Here is a 17,726-nt window from a genome sequence, read left to right on the forward strand (position 1 = left end):
TGAGGATCATGCACCTCTCAGACTGGACTGAATGTCTCTTTTAGCATCTTAAAGCTTTTCTCCAGTGGCTTTTAAAGTTTTTTGCCCTTCTTCAAATCCAGCGTGTTTGTCCCTTTCTGTGACCCTCATCTGTCTCTGGATTTTCTCCAGTGCTCTTTCAGCTCCCACCTATTTCCTCACACTTAACAACGCCTTCACTAGGTGTATGCATGTATGTTTGTGTGCAATCTGTTGACTGAAGTCTCTCCAGTTGGAGGGAGGTGATGAAGAGGGATGCACGATGTTGCCAAGCGTTGCAGGCTGAGGATGGAGGCAGTCAGCTGCTGCGAGATTTGTACAAGAGTTTAGATTTTCTTCATGTACATAAACTACCTTATCTCAGTAAAACCCCTCGATTCAGGTCCACAATTACACTGTTTTGTTAAAGATATATTTTTGACAACAGAGTAGATGGGGAAAGCAGAGGGAAGGGTGGTAGAAACAAAACACAACTACATCAGTCCATCGTAGTGAAGAGAGAGCTGAGTGTAAAAGCAAAGCTGTCGATTTACTAGTCGATCTACATCCCTACATTCAACTGTGCTGGGCTTAGAGATTGGATGAAATTTCAGTCATCAGAGAGGGGCTCAGAGCTACTCCTCCACATCGAAAGGAGAAAGTTGAAGTGGTTCAGGCATCTGACAAGGATGCCTCCTAGGTGAGGTTTTTTGAACAAGTCCTACAGGGAGGAGGCCCTGGGCCAGTCTCAGGTGGATGGATGGATGGATGGATGGATGGATGGATGGATGGATGGATGGATGGATGGATGGATGGATGGATGGAGCAGGTTAAAGACATGGCCACAGTGCATGCGTGAAAATAGCTACATACCTTTAGAAAAAAACAACTCAGAAACAATCAGTCCCCTGCTGCATATGCTGTATGAGCATGTATCCTCTAGGTGAGTTGCTCCTTTAACTCCAAAACCCAACAGGGGAACGCCAACGCCAACTTTGAGGCAAGTTTATGTGTGTGTTTGCATTGGTGTGTTTTTTGCATGTGTATGTGCTGTATGTCCTCATGCAGGTCCAATAACACCGCCTTTTGGTGAAACAGTGACGTGACAGTTGAAAAGGATATGAAAACATGTTGGTGTTAACATCCTGAGTGCGGTGCTACGTCGTCCCAAGTGTACTGAGATCATACTGCGGCATGCTATCACAACATTTCTCAGCATACTGACATCTGTAATCAGGAACAGCAGACCAGAGACCAACCTGTGTTTGCACAGTTGTTAAGCGGTTTGGGTCTCTCTCCCAGTGATTCCCAGTGATGCTGCAGTCTGTAATAAGCAAGCAGGACAGTCTCTGTGTCCTTGGGAATCCATAAGAGATACATAGCAATTGTGGCGAAGTCACTCTCCTTTAAGAATAGGATTGAATAATAAGCAGTCTAACAGCCATGCGGCTGCCACTGAACTTCCTCGGTTTCGTCTCCTTAGTTTCCTCTCGTGTAGAAGTTTCACATTCTTGGGATTGGGGGTCTGTGGAGGTCTCTTCTCCCCCCAGATGGAGGCTGTGTAGGTGGACAGCTGTGCAACAGCCAGATCTCGCCCCCAGCCTCCTTTCTCACTCTGCAATCCAGCTGGAGAACAGACTTAAGCGAGACTCTGGGGATGGGATTTAGAGCCTCCTGGCACTCCATGAAGATGGGATTCCCAAACTTTTCCTGCTTCAGGTGACCCATGTATTAAGGTTGGAAAATTCCTGTGACCTTTAACATCTGAAACACAGACACGCCACACATCTTGCTTTGGATTTCTGTTCATATGAGGGCAAAAAGCAAAGGAGAGGCGTCACGTGTGAGGTCTCGGACCTGCTGCAGGAATCACCGTGCTTCATAATAAACTGCCGACAGTGTGGTTTTATTAGAGCCAGAAGGGTTCTGTTATCTTTCTGAGGGCCACTTCTCCAGGAAATGATTTTTGTTGACCTTGTATTTGTAATTTCCTCTTGTTTTTCTTGGCATCACTTCTCTGTTGTTGATGCACTTGAAAATGACAGCTTCGTTGTACAACAGGAATTCCCAAATTCTTCTGTTATTCAACCATGTATCCTGATGCTCGATGATCTTCCATATAGAGAAAACCTGAGTAACAACTGTGTGATTCTTGTAAGTGCTCTCATCTCTGAAGAGCTCTTAAACTTCCACAAGCACATGTGCAGTAAGGCCAGCTGCAAAAATAACTTCATGCCTTTCAATCACAGAATTTATATACCGCACCTCTGTAGTAAATCCTGACGGTTTTACCTGTCAGGTTTACCTTGGATTAAACCCCAAGTAAATGAGGCCATTTTAATGCTTTGATGGGGGAGTTTGCAACTGAATGTGTCACTAATCTGCCAATAATTTTGAATGTGTTTAGCTTTCTTACCTTCATGGGTAAACACTTTGTGTTTTGGTCGTTTATGTTCTTCACATCGTTAAGTTCCACCAGTTTCAGCCTCCTTGGTGGTCCAGATCATTTCTGTGCAAGATGCAGGTATTCTGCCTTCTCCAATGTATACATGGACCACTTACCTGAGGTGAAATATTCGAACCTTTTCAAGCATTCCTTCATGTGCCTGTCAGGGTTTTATGTGAGTGTCTGTTTGTGTAGCCCAGACTATATATTTTAATTGTCTGTTTCCATTGTCTATTTATGCTTCTTAAGTGTGTATGGGAAACCTTGGCTAAGAAGGAGAAGTTTCCTTGCATGTGAACATTGTTTTTGCAGTGGAAACCCTGGAATTTCAGCTCCAATTTAACAGCATTTCTCGTGTGAGAGGGCCTTTGACCACAAATGGCCAGGCCTCTGTCCAGATTTGGCAGCCTGTTTGCAGTATTGCAGGAGTTCCTTGGTCCCTATTGTTTTGCTCTGAGGACAAAAGGCAGACACAGAATTGGGTCACAGCATCACAAATATTACAGGGTGGCTGGACTATTTTGCACTTTTATTATTGGATTTGTTAGCTACCCATTGTGTCATCAACATTTATTTTTCCTAAATCCAAAATTTATATGACACACATAGTTTTCTGTCTGCGAGCCTTGTCATTGCAGTGTGTGGATTTTTGTGCCAGTCGCATAATGACATTTTCACTGTCTTACTCTGAAAAGTACAATGTTCTTTTTTTGTATCATTTAAGAAATGAGTATTTTAATGTAAGCTTCTTGTCAGGGGATATTGTGGGCCCAAATATAGGACACAAAGGCAGACAAAGTAAACGGATGATTTATTGACCAAATGCAAACCCCCAAGGGTGTGTTGCAAAGCAAGATTAATGGCTTGCCGAGCTATGTTGAGTTTAAAGTCAGAGTTTTCTGTGTTGTGAAAGTGGTTGTATTTTTAGTTGGCTAAATCACTGTGGTAACTTATGGTTAACACGTAACCTGAGGAGTGTACTACAAACAAAGCTCAACACAGCCAGGCTTTCTTTAGTCAGCATTAGCTGGCTCAATAAAACCTAAAACAGTGATAACAAGTATCTTTTCTTTGGCAGAAAATGATCCCTATGAGTGTCCCCTACTCTAAACACAGATGTTATTAGATGATGGTGACAAAAACGTGATAAACGAATTTAAAAATATAACAGTAAAATGCAACAATGTTACAAATAAGACAAATTAATACTACAGGAAATTTGTTAATATTGGGATTTAGCGATGATAAAATTAACACTTTAATTCCAGTTAATTATTTTATTGTTGAGTGTGCTCTCGTTGCTACTCTCTATTTCTAATGTGACAGCTATTTCTTTCTGTGTGTTCTTTGTTGAAGTAGCTGCAATTCCAGCAGATTAGAACCAAGTATAAACACATTCATACATTTCCCCATCACCAAATGAATACATGCACATTTCAGTGACAATGCAACAAACAGTCTGCACTGCTGTAATTTCAAAGCTGGGCTTCATTTTAGTGAGCTACTGCTTTACAAGATGCGGACAGAAAACATCCAGCGGTAAATCTATATCAAAGAAAACATGCAGTAAATAAAATTAATAGTAAAATTGTGGAACTTTCAAACTGGGAATCTGAACATAACCAGCTCCTGATGCTGGGCATCAGTTACCATGGTGATTTTAGCCAGGTAAAAACAAGAGACGCAGAAAACTCTGATCTTAAACCCTACATCGCTTGCTAACCTATTAATTGTGCTTTGTAGTACAGGCCTCTGGACAGCCAGTCTCAAAGGAGGGAAAAATAGAAAAGCAGAAAATCACAACGAGATTCATGAAAACAAACATAAAGCAAGAAAAAAACAAAAGATGGCTTGCTTTCACTGAAACATGAAGATAAGTGAAAAATAAAGTCCAACACCAGGAATGACTAAGAGCTAAAGGAAACCACGAGGACCACGAAACCTCTACCCAAGAACCTAAATCAACAGCTGTCTGTTTGATACCAGCTTGGAGTATTTCAGTGCTAATTTCAGTCAGTAATTAAAAAGTGTGTTGCCAAGTGACTTAGCAACCACAGTGACTGACATGACTCAACTTTTTTGAGGTTTCAGATTGTTTCAAAGTTGACTACAGTCTTATTTCAGTTTGTTGTAAAACATAAAAGATTTATGTTCAGAATAGCATGTGGGAAGCAGTGGCTGCACAAGTACTGTATGGATTAACTTGTGTGTTTTGAAGCATGTGTTTGTGGATTTTTTTGGACTAAGCAGAATATGTATCTCTCAGATGAAAACCGCTCTCCCTCTCTGCCTGTTTGTCCTTGTGGCTGAGGAGGCAGATGTTCTCGCTTTCCCTCTGGATCTCCTTTCATCGTTTCCGTCCCGGTCTGTTTTTAGGCCCGGCTAATCGAACCCAGTCTCTCCCCCTGAGACCAAAAAAAAAAAAAAAGATTCTCGTGTGATAGTAACTTTGGCTCCCGGACATGACATGTCTGCCAGTTTAAATGACTTACTTCATATTAAGAGAGAAGACTTTAACAGATGAACGTGCCTGTGCTTGGTTTTGTCATTTTCTTTTCAGCTTAATATTTAATGCTGAGAGAGTGTATTCTTATTCTTTCCTGTAATATGTGTTAGCGACGCTTTAGACAGTTAATTCTCACAAGCTAGAAGTTTTTGTTTTCAGAAGTAAAGTTTGACCCTGATCTATATCAGTGATGAGGGCTGTTTCTACTAAAGTGGGGAACATGTTGTTGTTTTTATGATCATTACAGGAAGCAGATGTAGAGAGTTTGCTTGTGAGGAATTCCTTCAGATTTAATTTGCAAATCTTCCATTTAATACAGACACATCTGCTAATTAGTGCTAACATATACATGCAAAACACAACAAAAGAAGAACAGAGTTTTTAGAATAAACAGCATAGACAAGCCACATTTATCTTCATCAAATAATCACTTTATCAAATAAGCACTGCAAACATGATACCCAGTGAACTATGTCAGCATCCACCAGCCTCCAGTAATGCACAACTTTAAGTATTACAACAGTGTAAACAGGTGAGCTGTGAGGACTATGTGAGCTGTAGAAACCAAAACCTGTTTCTTACTGTTCTCTAACTCCTCCTAGACGCTGTTATCAACCTGGATGAAATGCTGAGATGAGAAAAAACTAAACTAATCACACAGAAGTTTTTGCCAACCTGTTGGGTAATACACTGGTCACTCGTTTATCGCGGGTGTTAAGTTCTAAAAATAACCCGCGATAGGTGAAATCCGTGAAGTAGCTTTATTTTTTACAATTATTATAGATGTTATAAAGCTGTATAACCCCTCACTACACACTTTATACTCTTTTCTCAGACAGGCATGAACATTTTCAAACTTTCCTCTCTTGTTTAAACACTCTCTAAGTTTAAACCTTGTGTAACTACAGCCTTATTTACTTGATCTTACATTTTTACCCTGATTGTCACACATTCAAAGTTAACAACAAGTGGTTAGTTGTCATATGTCTATGAAACCTCAATAGGACTGGAAGTCCTTTTCCACAGATACCATAAGATCTTAAAACCTTTAGGTAGAAGGAAGGTTGAAGGCACTTCTGCACTGGCTTAATTTTCTGATCTGGAAGCTTTGCCCATGTTTTATACCGTCTGCTAATTGCAGAAAGACTTCCAGTTGTAGAGAGGTCCAGGGGTTAACGGTTTTCTGACTTCTGTAAACACTGTCGGCTGAGTTTCCTGCTGGATTGTGGGTTTTTTTTAATAAATCCTGGTCATGCCATGTTTCAAAAAGGAGAGCTATCCTGTACCCATGATAGTCACTCTCTGACCACTTGAATTGAAAAGTGTCTGGCCGTTGAACAAGTGGCTTTACAGTCAGATTTGCCCCGCCTCACCACAATCTTTCAAAATGAATCAACAGTGAATACGCTGATCGTGATGCATCAAAACAGGCCTTCAGAAACCAATCGATGATGTCACAGCATCTCTGTTCATTCTGTTTGTGGTTTAACCTGAAGGTCTTGTTTTTTGGCCTTTGGAGGAACTGCTCTTTTGCGCTGGATTCGTGTCTCTGCCCCAGAGGTTGCAGATTATTTAACACACTTTTGTTGCTCTAGTGAATTTTTACTACAACAGGATTGTGGAAGTAGAATTGACCTAAAACAGATGTGTTTAAATCCTTTTATAAACATTGAGGTCTATGACTTTAGTTTTCGGTACAGTTGTAGAATCAGTTCATCGCCCGTCTACTCATAGTTTTTGTTTAGTTTTGGGTGGAGCAGACAGGTCACGTCAGCGGCTGAGAGAATCAAAGTCGGCCTCCACTTTACAGAAAGATAAAGGAGACGTGTTTCGTTGGGAAAACACGCATCCATTTCGATAAAGGCTCTTTATCTTATCTGCCTGTTTTCTTGTAATGTGTTTGGCTGTCTCACAACGTCCTTTATTAAAGTAATATTTCTCCCTTGTGCACCATGACACCATTAGACTTAGACAGCTGCTCGTTTTAAATGCATATATTATTACTGGGTATTTCTCTTCATTATTAGTCAAACATTGCTCTAACTTCAAATAAGCAGCCTCAGATCAGAGACCGTCTCTTCTCCTTCCTTAGATCATTACTGGGTACACTAGTTTTCTTTGACCAGCTGCCGTCCCTCCACATGGTTACAGCCCAGTCCCAACACAGCGGGATCTTTCTGTTTCATGGTCATCTGGCTGCTGACGGTTCACTTCCTCTCTAAATGAAGGGTACAGTGCACCAGAGTTTACTTCACAGCCATAGGCAATAAGCAGACGGACCCAAAATGAGATTTTTGACTGCTGTACAATTCAGCAGGATCCAAATACAATTAGTATCCATATGGGGTCTGCCTTTTGGAGCTCTGATGCATTTTAAAGGAAGTTCGCAAAGTTTTCTGTGTGTTAACTTTCCATTTTTTAAAGCATTTTATTTAGGAGTCACAGCTGCTTGTTCTTTCATCATATATCCTTTCCTCTTATACACTGTGTGTGTGTGTGTGTGTGTGTGTGTGTGTGTGTGTGTGTGTGTGTGTGTGTGTGTGTGTGTGTGTGTGTGTGTGTGTACAGTCATCATGTATGTGTCTGCACTTCTACCTGCCAGCACATGCATCCTGCCAGGAACTGAAATTTTATATTTTTCAGATACAGTATTTCCACTGTTGCACACTGGGTGAATTATTATTCACATTAAAACTAACTAGGCTTCCTGTAAACCTTAAATGAAGCCGTAAAACAGATTCCCGAGGACTCGCACAGAGAGGACACTTTCAGCTGTCGTTACGTCTTATGTAAGATGCCTCCTCGGAGTTTCAAAAACACACTGAGGAGAAGACGCATCAGCTGCTTTTGTTATCAAGCGAGAGCAGCAGACCCATGCTGTCTGCACCAGGGCAGGTATGCCACATGGTTTTTCTTTGAGTGTGTGTGTTTTGATGTGGGTTACTGGGTGCGTTTCAGTGCCAGCAGCCGGTGCCTGCTTTACAGTCGGTTAACATCTCCTGGCTGACCTGCAGCAGCCGAGGAGGAGGGAGCGAGTGTCGGGACAGGCCAGGCTGGCACTGGCTCAGCAGTGGAAAGTCACACCTGGCCTCTGGCTTAGCAGCGAGTAAATGAGTTGTGAAGAATATTAGTACTGTCGATTCTCTGTTGCACTTTATAATTAAACCTGCTCGCTAAATGTCTCTCTTTAACAAAGCCGGAGACCTCGTTACTGCTCCCACTGCTGTCATTTCTATTTAAAATAGTACTAAAGCTCATAATTAGTCTTGGTGCTAACATTAAAGGGTTTTCAATCCCATCAGATATCCCACGTGGATGTACTTTTAAAAAATGTATTAAACGTGTTTAAACGATGTGTGTGGGTGTGGATCTAGAGACTTTATGATTTTTCTCGTTTTAAACACACGGCACCAAATTAAACCGTCTGAAACTCCCTCCTCTCTGGAGCCTGTTGTGATTTGGCTGTCGTCAGTGTTGTGGATTTGTTTTTCCAATTAATGCAAACAACTCTTGGAAGCGCTTGAATAGACCGTGACATTTGTAACGGTGCAGCAGCCAGGAATGAAATGACAACTGTTATATTAACAAATTAACTCCAATATTTTGGTCCTTTCTCAATATGAATCTTTGCGACTCTTTCAGCTTGTAACCGCAATCTCACTTAAACACTAAGAGTTATTCATAAGTCATAAGTAATTCCTGGAAATGTGGGTTTGATTATGTGGGGTTGTCGATGATGATCATAGTTTAGTCAGGACCGCTGTAGTCCTCATTTACACAGGCCCAGAGGTGAGTCAGTGCTAGGGGACGGGGTCTTCTCCAACTAGATGGCGAGTGGTTGCTGGGTGAAGTCAGTCGCAAAGAGAGTGGTGCATCAAAAGCCTCCTAGTCATTGCTTTAGTTGCTACCAGATTGCCGTAATCACCCATAATTTGTGTACATGCGAAAATTGTCTGAAAACACTGGCTAGGTAACACTGAGCGGTAGTGACACTTGAAACGGAGCCATGCATACCGGAAAAGGAGAGCGTTCACCTCCAAAGTGAAACCCGTGTCTTATTATTGCCAATACTTGTCAAAAGTACAGCTTTTACTCTGAAAGTGAATGGTCTTTGTTTCCAGATCGCACTCTTCACATCTTTACTGCCGCTTAGCGAGTAATTGGCAAAGGTTGGAAAGTCCAAGTTGGTGTTACAAACTACAGGTGAACTGCTGGTGACCAAAGCTAACACAAGGAGCTTTTCAGTGCAGCAACCTTCCACAACCACTTGCCAACCAGTCTGGGACACATTTTTTCCCTAGCAACTGATGGTTGCCGCATGGTTGCCAACCAATCACTGAACCTCTGTCTCAACACATATTTGATATGAAACCAGCACATGACATGACGGTATTGTTTTAAATATATTTATTAAGAATCTGATACAATAAAATTATTCAGGTTAAAATTAGTGCTTCAGACATTAAGCAGACAATTTGGGAGCAGTGATGTAACCATGAGGGAAATAATCATCTGTGTTTTCCCCCTAACCCTGTGTTTTGGAGACTGACAACTCAAAAATATTTCGATATTTTGTTAAAAATATAAAGAGTTTTTGAAACATTTCAGTTACTTTTTTGTCAGCTTGTTGTTTAGACGTCAGAGATCTTTTTTTTAAGAGCAAATATTTATATTGTTGTAGTGTAGGGTTGGGATTAATGGTAATAAACCAATTAGATCTGTGCGTTGTAAGAGATTTGCTGTTCTGATGTAGAGAAGGGTGAGCCATCAGCTAATGTGGTCTGGCACTGAGATCAGCTGATCTGTGGGACTGTGGCTGAGCCCGACTTCAAGGTCTACCTGGTTCGATTTTACAAGAGTTAGTTAGTGTTACTTCTGCAGGTAATCCTGGGAGCGTTTTCCTGACTCTACCAGAGGACGTGATGGTAAATTGTGTACAATCTTAAATAACTGAAAAGATCTTCAAGGATCACATGACTACAGCTTCCATCACAGTGGATACAGAGGAACAAAAACAAAACATTTCATTTGGTCTACTGCAAAATACACCAGTAATCACAGTGAGTTATGGGAATTGCTGGCTCAAATAATCGTTTGTGAGAAAGTACCAAGATAACAGCTGGTAAGAGCCCTTGTCCCCAGTAACAGCATAATTCAAATAATCATAATCTGATTTTTAGAGGTAATTCCAAGCAGTTAAACATCAGAGACTTATGAGGTCATTGCAGATTACATCAGTGAATTATGTCATTAATCAGGTAATCTGCTCTTTATTACAACCCAAATGAGAAAGTAGCTTTATTTTGATTCATTTTCACTGCACCCGTTTTCAGAAGTTGATCTATGAATAAAAGAAGGTTTAACGAGGTTCATTCGACCCCACCCCCTCCTCCTCATTCAGCCTCACAGCGTGCTGTGACCTGATCCGACTCAGGTGATGCTAATAGGAAACACACTGCATCCTGTGAATGAGTGCAGGTGATCAAAAAGGATTTTCTAATGTTTCCCATGTGCATAACTGGGTTTAGATGCTCATAAAGCTTTCTTTGATTGTTGCATTTCTTTGTAATAAAGATGGTGTTCAGTGCCACAAAAGTTTTCCCTGCCTGGAATAATTAACTTTGAGCTGGACTCTTCTTTTTTACCTTGCCAGAAGAATCATTTTGTCATATTTGCCAGATTTTCCACTGCTACATGTCCAGACATGAAAATGATTAAAGTCTGCTCATAAATCTGCGAAGCTATTTTTCACTTCTGTCCGTGAAGCTTTTCGATGTCTTGCAGTCGTCAGACAGTTTTTCATTTCAGCAAAACTTTCATTTTGTACACGCCCGTCCAGCTTTTCCTACCAGATGTCTCTTTGTGTCTTGCTTGTGTTTAAATTAAGAAGGGATTTGTTTTTTAACTGCAGTATCTCTCATCTTAACAGCATGCCCACCTGGAACTTATAAACCAGAGGGAACACCGGGAGGTGTGAGCACCTGCCTGCCCTGCCCTGACGCCCAGCACACCTCCCAGCCTGGCAGCACCTCCCCCGACGACTGTGTCTGCAAGCCGGGCTATAAGCCAATGGGCATGGCCTGCCAAGGTAAAAGCATCCGATGCATTAAATAAGCAAGTGGATACGTGTGAAACAGGATGATGGTCTCTTCTGTGTTGCCTTTCTAAAAGCTTTAATACTTTAGTCCTGCTGATCTGAATATTGAGAGTTACACAGTGTTTTTAGTGTTTTCTAGCTTTAAGAACAGTGTTTTTAATTAAGCTGTTTGCATGAGCAAAAATATTCACATGCAAAAATCCCCACTTGCACTCTTCCTGTTCAGCCCACCTGAACCAGAGCTTCTATTACAAGACCATCTATTATTTTAATATTCTTGTATTACAATTGTTTTGAATGTTTTGCTTAATCTGCATAGGCGAACCGCAGATTATGATAGATTCACTGAGCTTTAATGATACAATATAAAACTGCAGTAAGTTGTGTGTGTGAGTGAAGCTTCAAAAACAAGAAGGCAAAACATTTATCTGTTTGTTTCAAAGCATCACAAGGGGATATTGGAGGGTACGAACCCCAATGTGATCGCACCAGGTTTCATCTAAAAGATTTGATCTGATCCCTTGGTGCAGAGGATGAATATGCTCTCAGGGACAAAGTCTATCCTATCTTATTTGTCTACAAACTAGATATCATGAAACCTGTGTTGTGTATGAGTTTTCAGTGTGTTTTAAATAAAATGTCATCCTGAGCCTTCTGTGTTCTCCTCTCTCTGCATCATGCTTTAATTACTTTTCATGTTCCAGTGGGACTTTTTATTGTTGGTTTACTTCCTGTTTTTATTCTTCTGCCTGTGTCTCATTCCTGCATTTTTTCAGATCATCTGTTTGTCCTCCCGATTTTCTTATCAGTTTTTTCCCATATTAGCCAACCCGTTTTCCTACGGAAGCCCTTTTCTGCCTTTTTAAAAATAAAACAATTCTGACAGGAGGAAGTTAAAATAATAATAAAAAAAACGAACTTGAAATTTGTGGCCGAAACAAGCTTCCATAGTTTTCCAACAAGTGTCCTGCTTTTTCCCACTTTGCCTCCTTGTATCTTTTCCTCTCCTCTGTTTAATTCTCCTATACTTGTCTCCTGCATATAGGACAACAAACAGCCACTTCACAGGTACTCAGCTTCGTTAGAGGTTAAATACCTGGAGCTTTCCAACAGCTATTAGAACTGAGGAAACCGTTCAGATGAGACATGAAACATCTTTCTAACTGTATTCAGGGCAAAAACTCTTTAGGTTGAAAGTCTCTTGAGCGTCCTAGCCTGCTCTCATTCTGTCCCCAACATGTGATTTGTAATGGTGAACACACATTTTAAAATGTGTATAAACATGCTTCCTAACAGAGAAATATGTTTCGTGAAGTAGGAATTTGTGGCCTGTAATCGCTTTCAGGAATAGTGGTGAAAAACATGAAGGGCAGTAAATGAAGTGATAATCTGGTGAATTAACTGGAACAAAAAAACAAGATATTCCTCAGAGGTATGGGATGACAGCATCATGTATCCAGTAATTTTGCCAGTCCTCCCATTCCTCGAAGAATGAGCCAGTGATTTCCAAACAGCAGTTCATCTGAACACATTGAGCTCCATTAATCACCACAGTCATGCACTGCTTTCTACTTTCTCAGGCAGGAAGAGAAAATAGAGTGTTGAAGGTTGATATGCTGTAATTTTCTGCTTACTTGTTTTTTTATTCAGTTTTTATCAACAAAATCAACTTTCTGTCATAGTGTGTCAGTTTGTGTGTTAGCTGTAATGTAAAATTCACCCGCTCCTCTCCTCTCCTCTCCTCAGTGATACATTGTCCAGCACTGTTGCCCCCAGATTATGGCTTCTTTGTCCAGAATGTATGTAACAACCACTTTGACGCGGCCTGTGGTGTGCGATGCGAGCCCGGTTTTGACCTCCAGGGAACCGGCATCAGACTCTGCCAGGCTGATGGCACCTGGTCAGGGACACCGGCCAGCTGCAGAGGTGAGGAGAAAGCCTGATGCATGTAATATTACAATGATGATCATCACAGGATCATCACACAATGAAACTTTTGTTGATGAAAAATCCCTCAAGACTTTCAGCTGAGAAATATACACAGCTGTGAAAATCAGCATACTTAAGAAGCTTTTTAATTTTCTTTTAAAACAACTATTGGCTGATTGATTGATTAAATGGTTTTTCTTTTTTTCTGTCATATGTGCCCAAGTACATGTCTGTGAACCAAAAGTTCAGGGATCAGATATTCAGTTTCACAGTTTTGGTCGTCCAGCCATCATTCATTTTCTTCCTCTTATCCAGTTCAGGGTTGAGGTGGGGATGAAGCCTATCCTAGCTGCCACAGGGCGAGAGGCAGGGTACACCTGGACTACTCGTCTATGGGCAATTTAGAATCACCAGAACTGATCTACATACACAGAAATCCTAACAGATCACATCAACTCTAAAACTGAAGCTTACAGATCGAAACCAGAAATTCCTCCATAAATAGAGTCGTAGTTACTGCAGACTGGGAGGCAATTTTACCTGCAAATTGATGCAGGCGGTCAGCAACTTTCCTTTTCTGTAGGAATATGACCAGAATACAACCAGCTGACTGGAGTACTCCAATACCAAGAGATGCATCACAGGCGAGTTGTGCGCATTGGTGCAGACTGACGACAATCCCCTTGAGTCAGAGTGAAGTTGTTTGGAGGCAGGTTGCCTCCCATCAGACAACCTGAGCAATCGCCCTGCTATCAAAAGTATCCGTCCTGAGTTTGAGGGTTTCCACAAACCGCTTCTGGGTAACCAGTTGGTTGCTGCAACTATATGCAAAGATTCTCAGAGAGCCAAAAATGTAACAACGTCACTGGTGAGCCACCGATTTACTCCTAGTCACGCAGAGGTGGCCGTCATATTTTTGCTCTAGTGTGACTGCGCCATAAGAACTGTGATTCATGCAGACCTTTTTTATTAGAGTCCAAGAATAAAAATATGCAGCTGGAAGCAAGCGTAATAGGTTCCCGTTATATTATTAAGCTTTAAGTGAGAGGCCTTTAATAAATTACCGACATATAACACCATGCCATTACAAACACAAGCCCGTTTAAAGCAGGCACGATGATATATGTATGGTACTTTTTTGCAGCGTTCATTTGTGTGTGCGTTTGTGGATTTATTTTAAATATCACCCAGCCAGTATTTAGTCTAGCTTTTTCTCTGCACCCTAATGTCCCATCATATCTCAAAAACTGAGAAGAAAAGTAAACAGTGAGGCAGTAGTCGAATGTCGAAGTCAGATGGGCTATTAAAAAGATTTTTGTAGTGATCTTCTCATCGTTTAAGGCTTTTTGATTAGTCTGCTTCTTGATTGATTGTAGTGTTAATGCATGGTGGTATAATGCTGCTCTGTTCTGATATAGTCGCAGCTAAATGTGTCTGACGTGCTTTACATATTTCATCATACAGTACTCAGGGTGCATAGTTATGACACTGAAACACAGAAGCTTTTGTGATTGATCGCAGCAGGTTCTTCCACACCATATCTCATATAATTCTTAATTAAACCCTAATCAAAGCATCGCCTCGCCTCTGACGCCCGCCAGCATTTATAAACATTTCTGTAGCCCTAAATCACTTCATCCAGATGTAAGACGTGTCTCGATCTCTTGTACTGATTTGCTTTGAGTTTCCTAAAAGTCACAGTCGGTGTGTGTTAGCACGTAAAGCTCTCTCGGCATAGATTGAGATCATATGTGTTTAGACTGAAAGAGGAATCAACGTTTACTGGGAGACTACTGCTTTTCTGTCAGGCCAGATGTTGAGAGGAAGAAAGGTAGGGGAGGATTCAATTAAAGAGAGGTTGCTCATGGATGAAGAAAGAGGATGAAGATTGCGCGGAAGGAAGCAGAACGGAAAGAAAGCTGAGAAGAGAGAGCTAAGGTCAAAGGATTAATGAGGAAAGTGCCAGTTTTAACAGAAAGGCAGCAGCGGCAGCAGCGTGACTCATACAAATACCAAGACACTGAATACTAAAGGGTGTGTGTTGAAGATTTATAGTATGTGGCTTTGGGTATATGTTTCCTATGTGTGTGTGCATATGTCTGCTTGTATGTGTTACTCTGAGTCTAGTCTTTACCACATACTGTTGGACCTCCCAGCTAGTTAAGCCCTGGGGGAGACGGGGGGGTCTACTCTGAACTGCCTGTCTGTCTATGGATGGTGATGAGAAATAACACACTACACACCCTTTTCTAGACCTCAGCATAACTCAGAACAGACACACACACACCAGGATTTTCTTTGTTTATTTCATTCGGGACTTTCACACTTTGGGTTAAATCATAGGTCACAGTTTATAGCAAACACATACTGCTGTACACCCCTGCAGTTTACTCCTCCTCTGCACGTTGTGGGTGTTTAACAGTTACAGCAAACAAAATAATCAAATATTTTGTGTTTAAGTTATCTTGAAATGTACAGTTTGTCACTGTTTGTCATTATTCGAGGCCACACTTCCTATTTTTCTGAACCTTTTGTTCCCTCTGTGTCTCAACAGGAAATTAAATAGATAGAAGTGGCAAAATAAACCCAAGCAACAGAAGATACAGATCCAGCTGAATATGATAATAAATAAAGCAGACTTTGTTTTTCTGTTTTGTTGGTTTGGGTTCTTCTGTTTATTTTCTCCTATCTTTGCAGTACGCTCCTGCCCGCACCTGTCCCTGCCCCAGCACGGCTTCCTGAGTTGCAGCAACAGCTTTGGCTCCTACAGGGTGGTGTGTCAGGTGGGCTGTGATCGGGGCTACAGATTAGAGGGAGACTCCGAACTCACCTGCCAGGCAAACTACCAATGGAGTGGGCCCCAACCTCGGTGTGTGGGTAAGCTTTCACTCCACTGTCAGCCACTATCTCACACCGTATCCTAGTAAGATGGAGAAACTCGGCTTCGTGCTGTCATGGGTTTAATTTGCTATATCAGTGGCTTTTCTAAACCTCATATCTGAAAGCAACATATGATTACAAAACATGACTCCAACATTCACTGCAAGAATAAAAAAAGAAAAATGCCCCACAGCTGGTTGTGATGATGCATTGAGAGTTTTTGAACCTTTGGCTTTACTGATTCATCTGCCAGCATCTTGTTTTTTCGGTGCTGTAGCGCTACATTTCCAGCTGAAACTTGCAGTATACTGTTAATGTTATCAAGTGTGGTCGAGAGGTCTGGTTCAGTGAAATCAAGTGACTTTTAACCCATTTAAAAAGTCTTGCAAATAATTAGGTTAACTGTTAACAGGTCAGTAATGTGACTGGATATTACAAACAACATCTTAGAGAAGGAAATATTCAAAAGAACTGTGTTTACAAATGGTGGAATAATTTCAGAATAATATTCATTAGCGTAAATCTTTGAAGACTTTTAATCACTGGCAGTACAAACAATACAAATACACTAAAGATCAAAAGTTGTCACATCTTAAAATGGAAATAAAACTCTTTGCATTCAGTTTTTATTTTACGCATCGTCCCAACTTTATCAGAGCTGGGCTTGTAAATAAATAGTGTCAAAATCCAATAACAGCTAAAGCATTGATTTGGGCACCGAGAGAAGTAACGGAGGCAAAAAGTGAAGCCAAAAGATCATGTAGCTGAACAATAGAGAGCTTTGAACACAAATACAATTTTTAAATCAGCTCTACGTGTTACAGGTAGCTAAAAATGTACGATTTATGTTCTTTGAGTTATTATTTGGATTTTTTAGCTTTAATTGAACAGTAGCGTGAGAGTGCTGGAAATGATATGCAGGGATTGGTCTGGGATGGACTCAAACCCGAGTTCCTACATTAGCCTTCAGCATGTAGGAGCGGCCTTGTGTTGGCTTTTCTATCCACCACTTACAAGTCAAACAGCCTGAAAGCGCTCAGATTAGCTGAGGTGACAGCTAGTTGTAAACTTTAGGTCTAATTACATTTTAAGCTGGTGAGTTATAGAAATTAAACTCCTCCCCAGCTGCCACGAAGAGTCAATTTGTATTATTATCAGGGTGTAAACCTGCGTATTTGTGATGGACACACGAGGAACTGTTTTTTTGTGCACTTTTTTTGTTGGCTTAATTTTTCAGCCATGGATGTTGCTGCTTAGACATAACCTGCTGCCTGTTCAGTTATTTTTGTGTGCTCAAGTGTGGTTTTGTTTTTGGCACCAAACTGTTTTATTCCAGGACTTTAACAAAGTGGCACATTCTGTATTTTCCCCATTTTGGGCTAAAAATAATTCATTCCCAGTTTAATAACCCTCGTCACATCGTATCCAAGAGAATTCATCTATTACAGCGACATCTTGACTTGTCTTCAGTCAAAGTCTTAGTATTCCTTCATCTGTGGAGTTAAATCCGATTTATTCATGCAGTTATTGAATTAGCATTGTTTTCCATAATAAATCTTCCCAGCCTTGCTTTCACTCAGATACACAGCAGTCCTCTCTGACAGTAAATATGTCTTGCAGCATGACTATCATTCAACTGAGCGCTCGCATGATTTGTTTTGCTTCTGCTTACTGAAACGTGTCTGGCTGAAAAAACACAAAGACAATCTATCAAACAAATGGCCCCGATCTGGGTTCCTATGAAAAAACGGTGTAGTTTACAAGCGTATGTAAACACGCATATACAGCGGTTAAACATATGGGGCGTGTTTGTGCAGAGACCCGCCATGGCACAAGACACATCTGCTTTCTCACAGCAAAGCTACAGTTAC

The 17,726-nt window shown here is 41.0% G+C and overlaps 1 protein-coding gene across 3 annotated transcripts in view; it reads left to right on the forward strand.

The window, feature by feature from the left end:
• svep1 (sushi, von Willebrand factor type A, EGF and pentraxin domain containing 1) overlaps positions 1-17,726 on the forward strand; it is a 114,946-nt gene that overhangs the window by 57,306 nt on the left and 39,914 nt on the right. For all 3 annotated transcript variants that reach the window (XM_026154511.2, XM_080298423.1, XM_080298422.1), the window contains 3 exons: positions 10,879-11,037; positions 12,793-12,972; positions 15,673-15,852. In XM_026154511.2, the coding sequence (XP_026010296.2) occupies positions 10,879-11,037; positions 12,793-12,972; positions 15,673-15,852 (519 nt within the window). The remainder of the gene's footprint in view (positions 1-10,878; positions 11,038-12,792; positions 12,973-15,672; positions 15,853-17,726) is intronic.

Source organism: Astatotilapia calliptera, chromosome 3, assembly GCF_964374335.1.
Source record: "Astatotilapia calliptera chromosome 3, fAstCal68.1, whole genome shotgun sequence".
Classification (NCBI taxonomy): Eukaryota; Metazoa; Chordata; class Actinopteri; order Cichliformes; family Cichlidae; genus Astatotilapia; species Astatotilapia calliptera.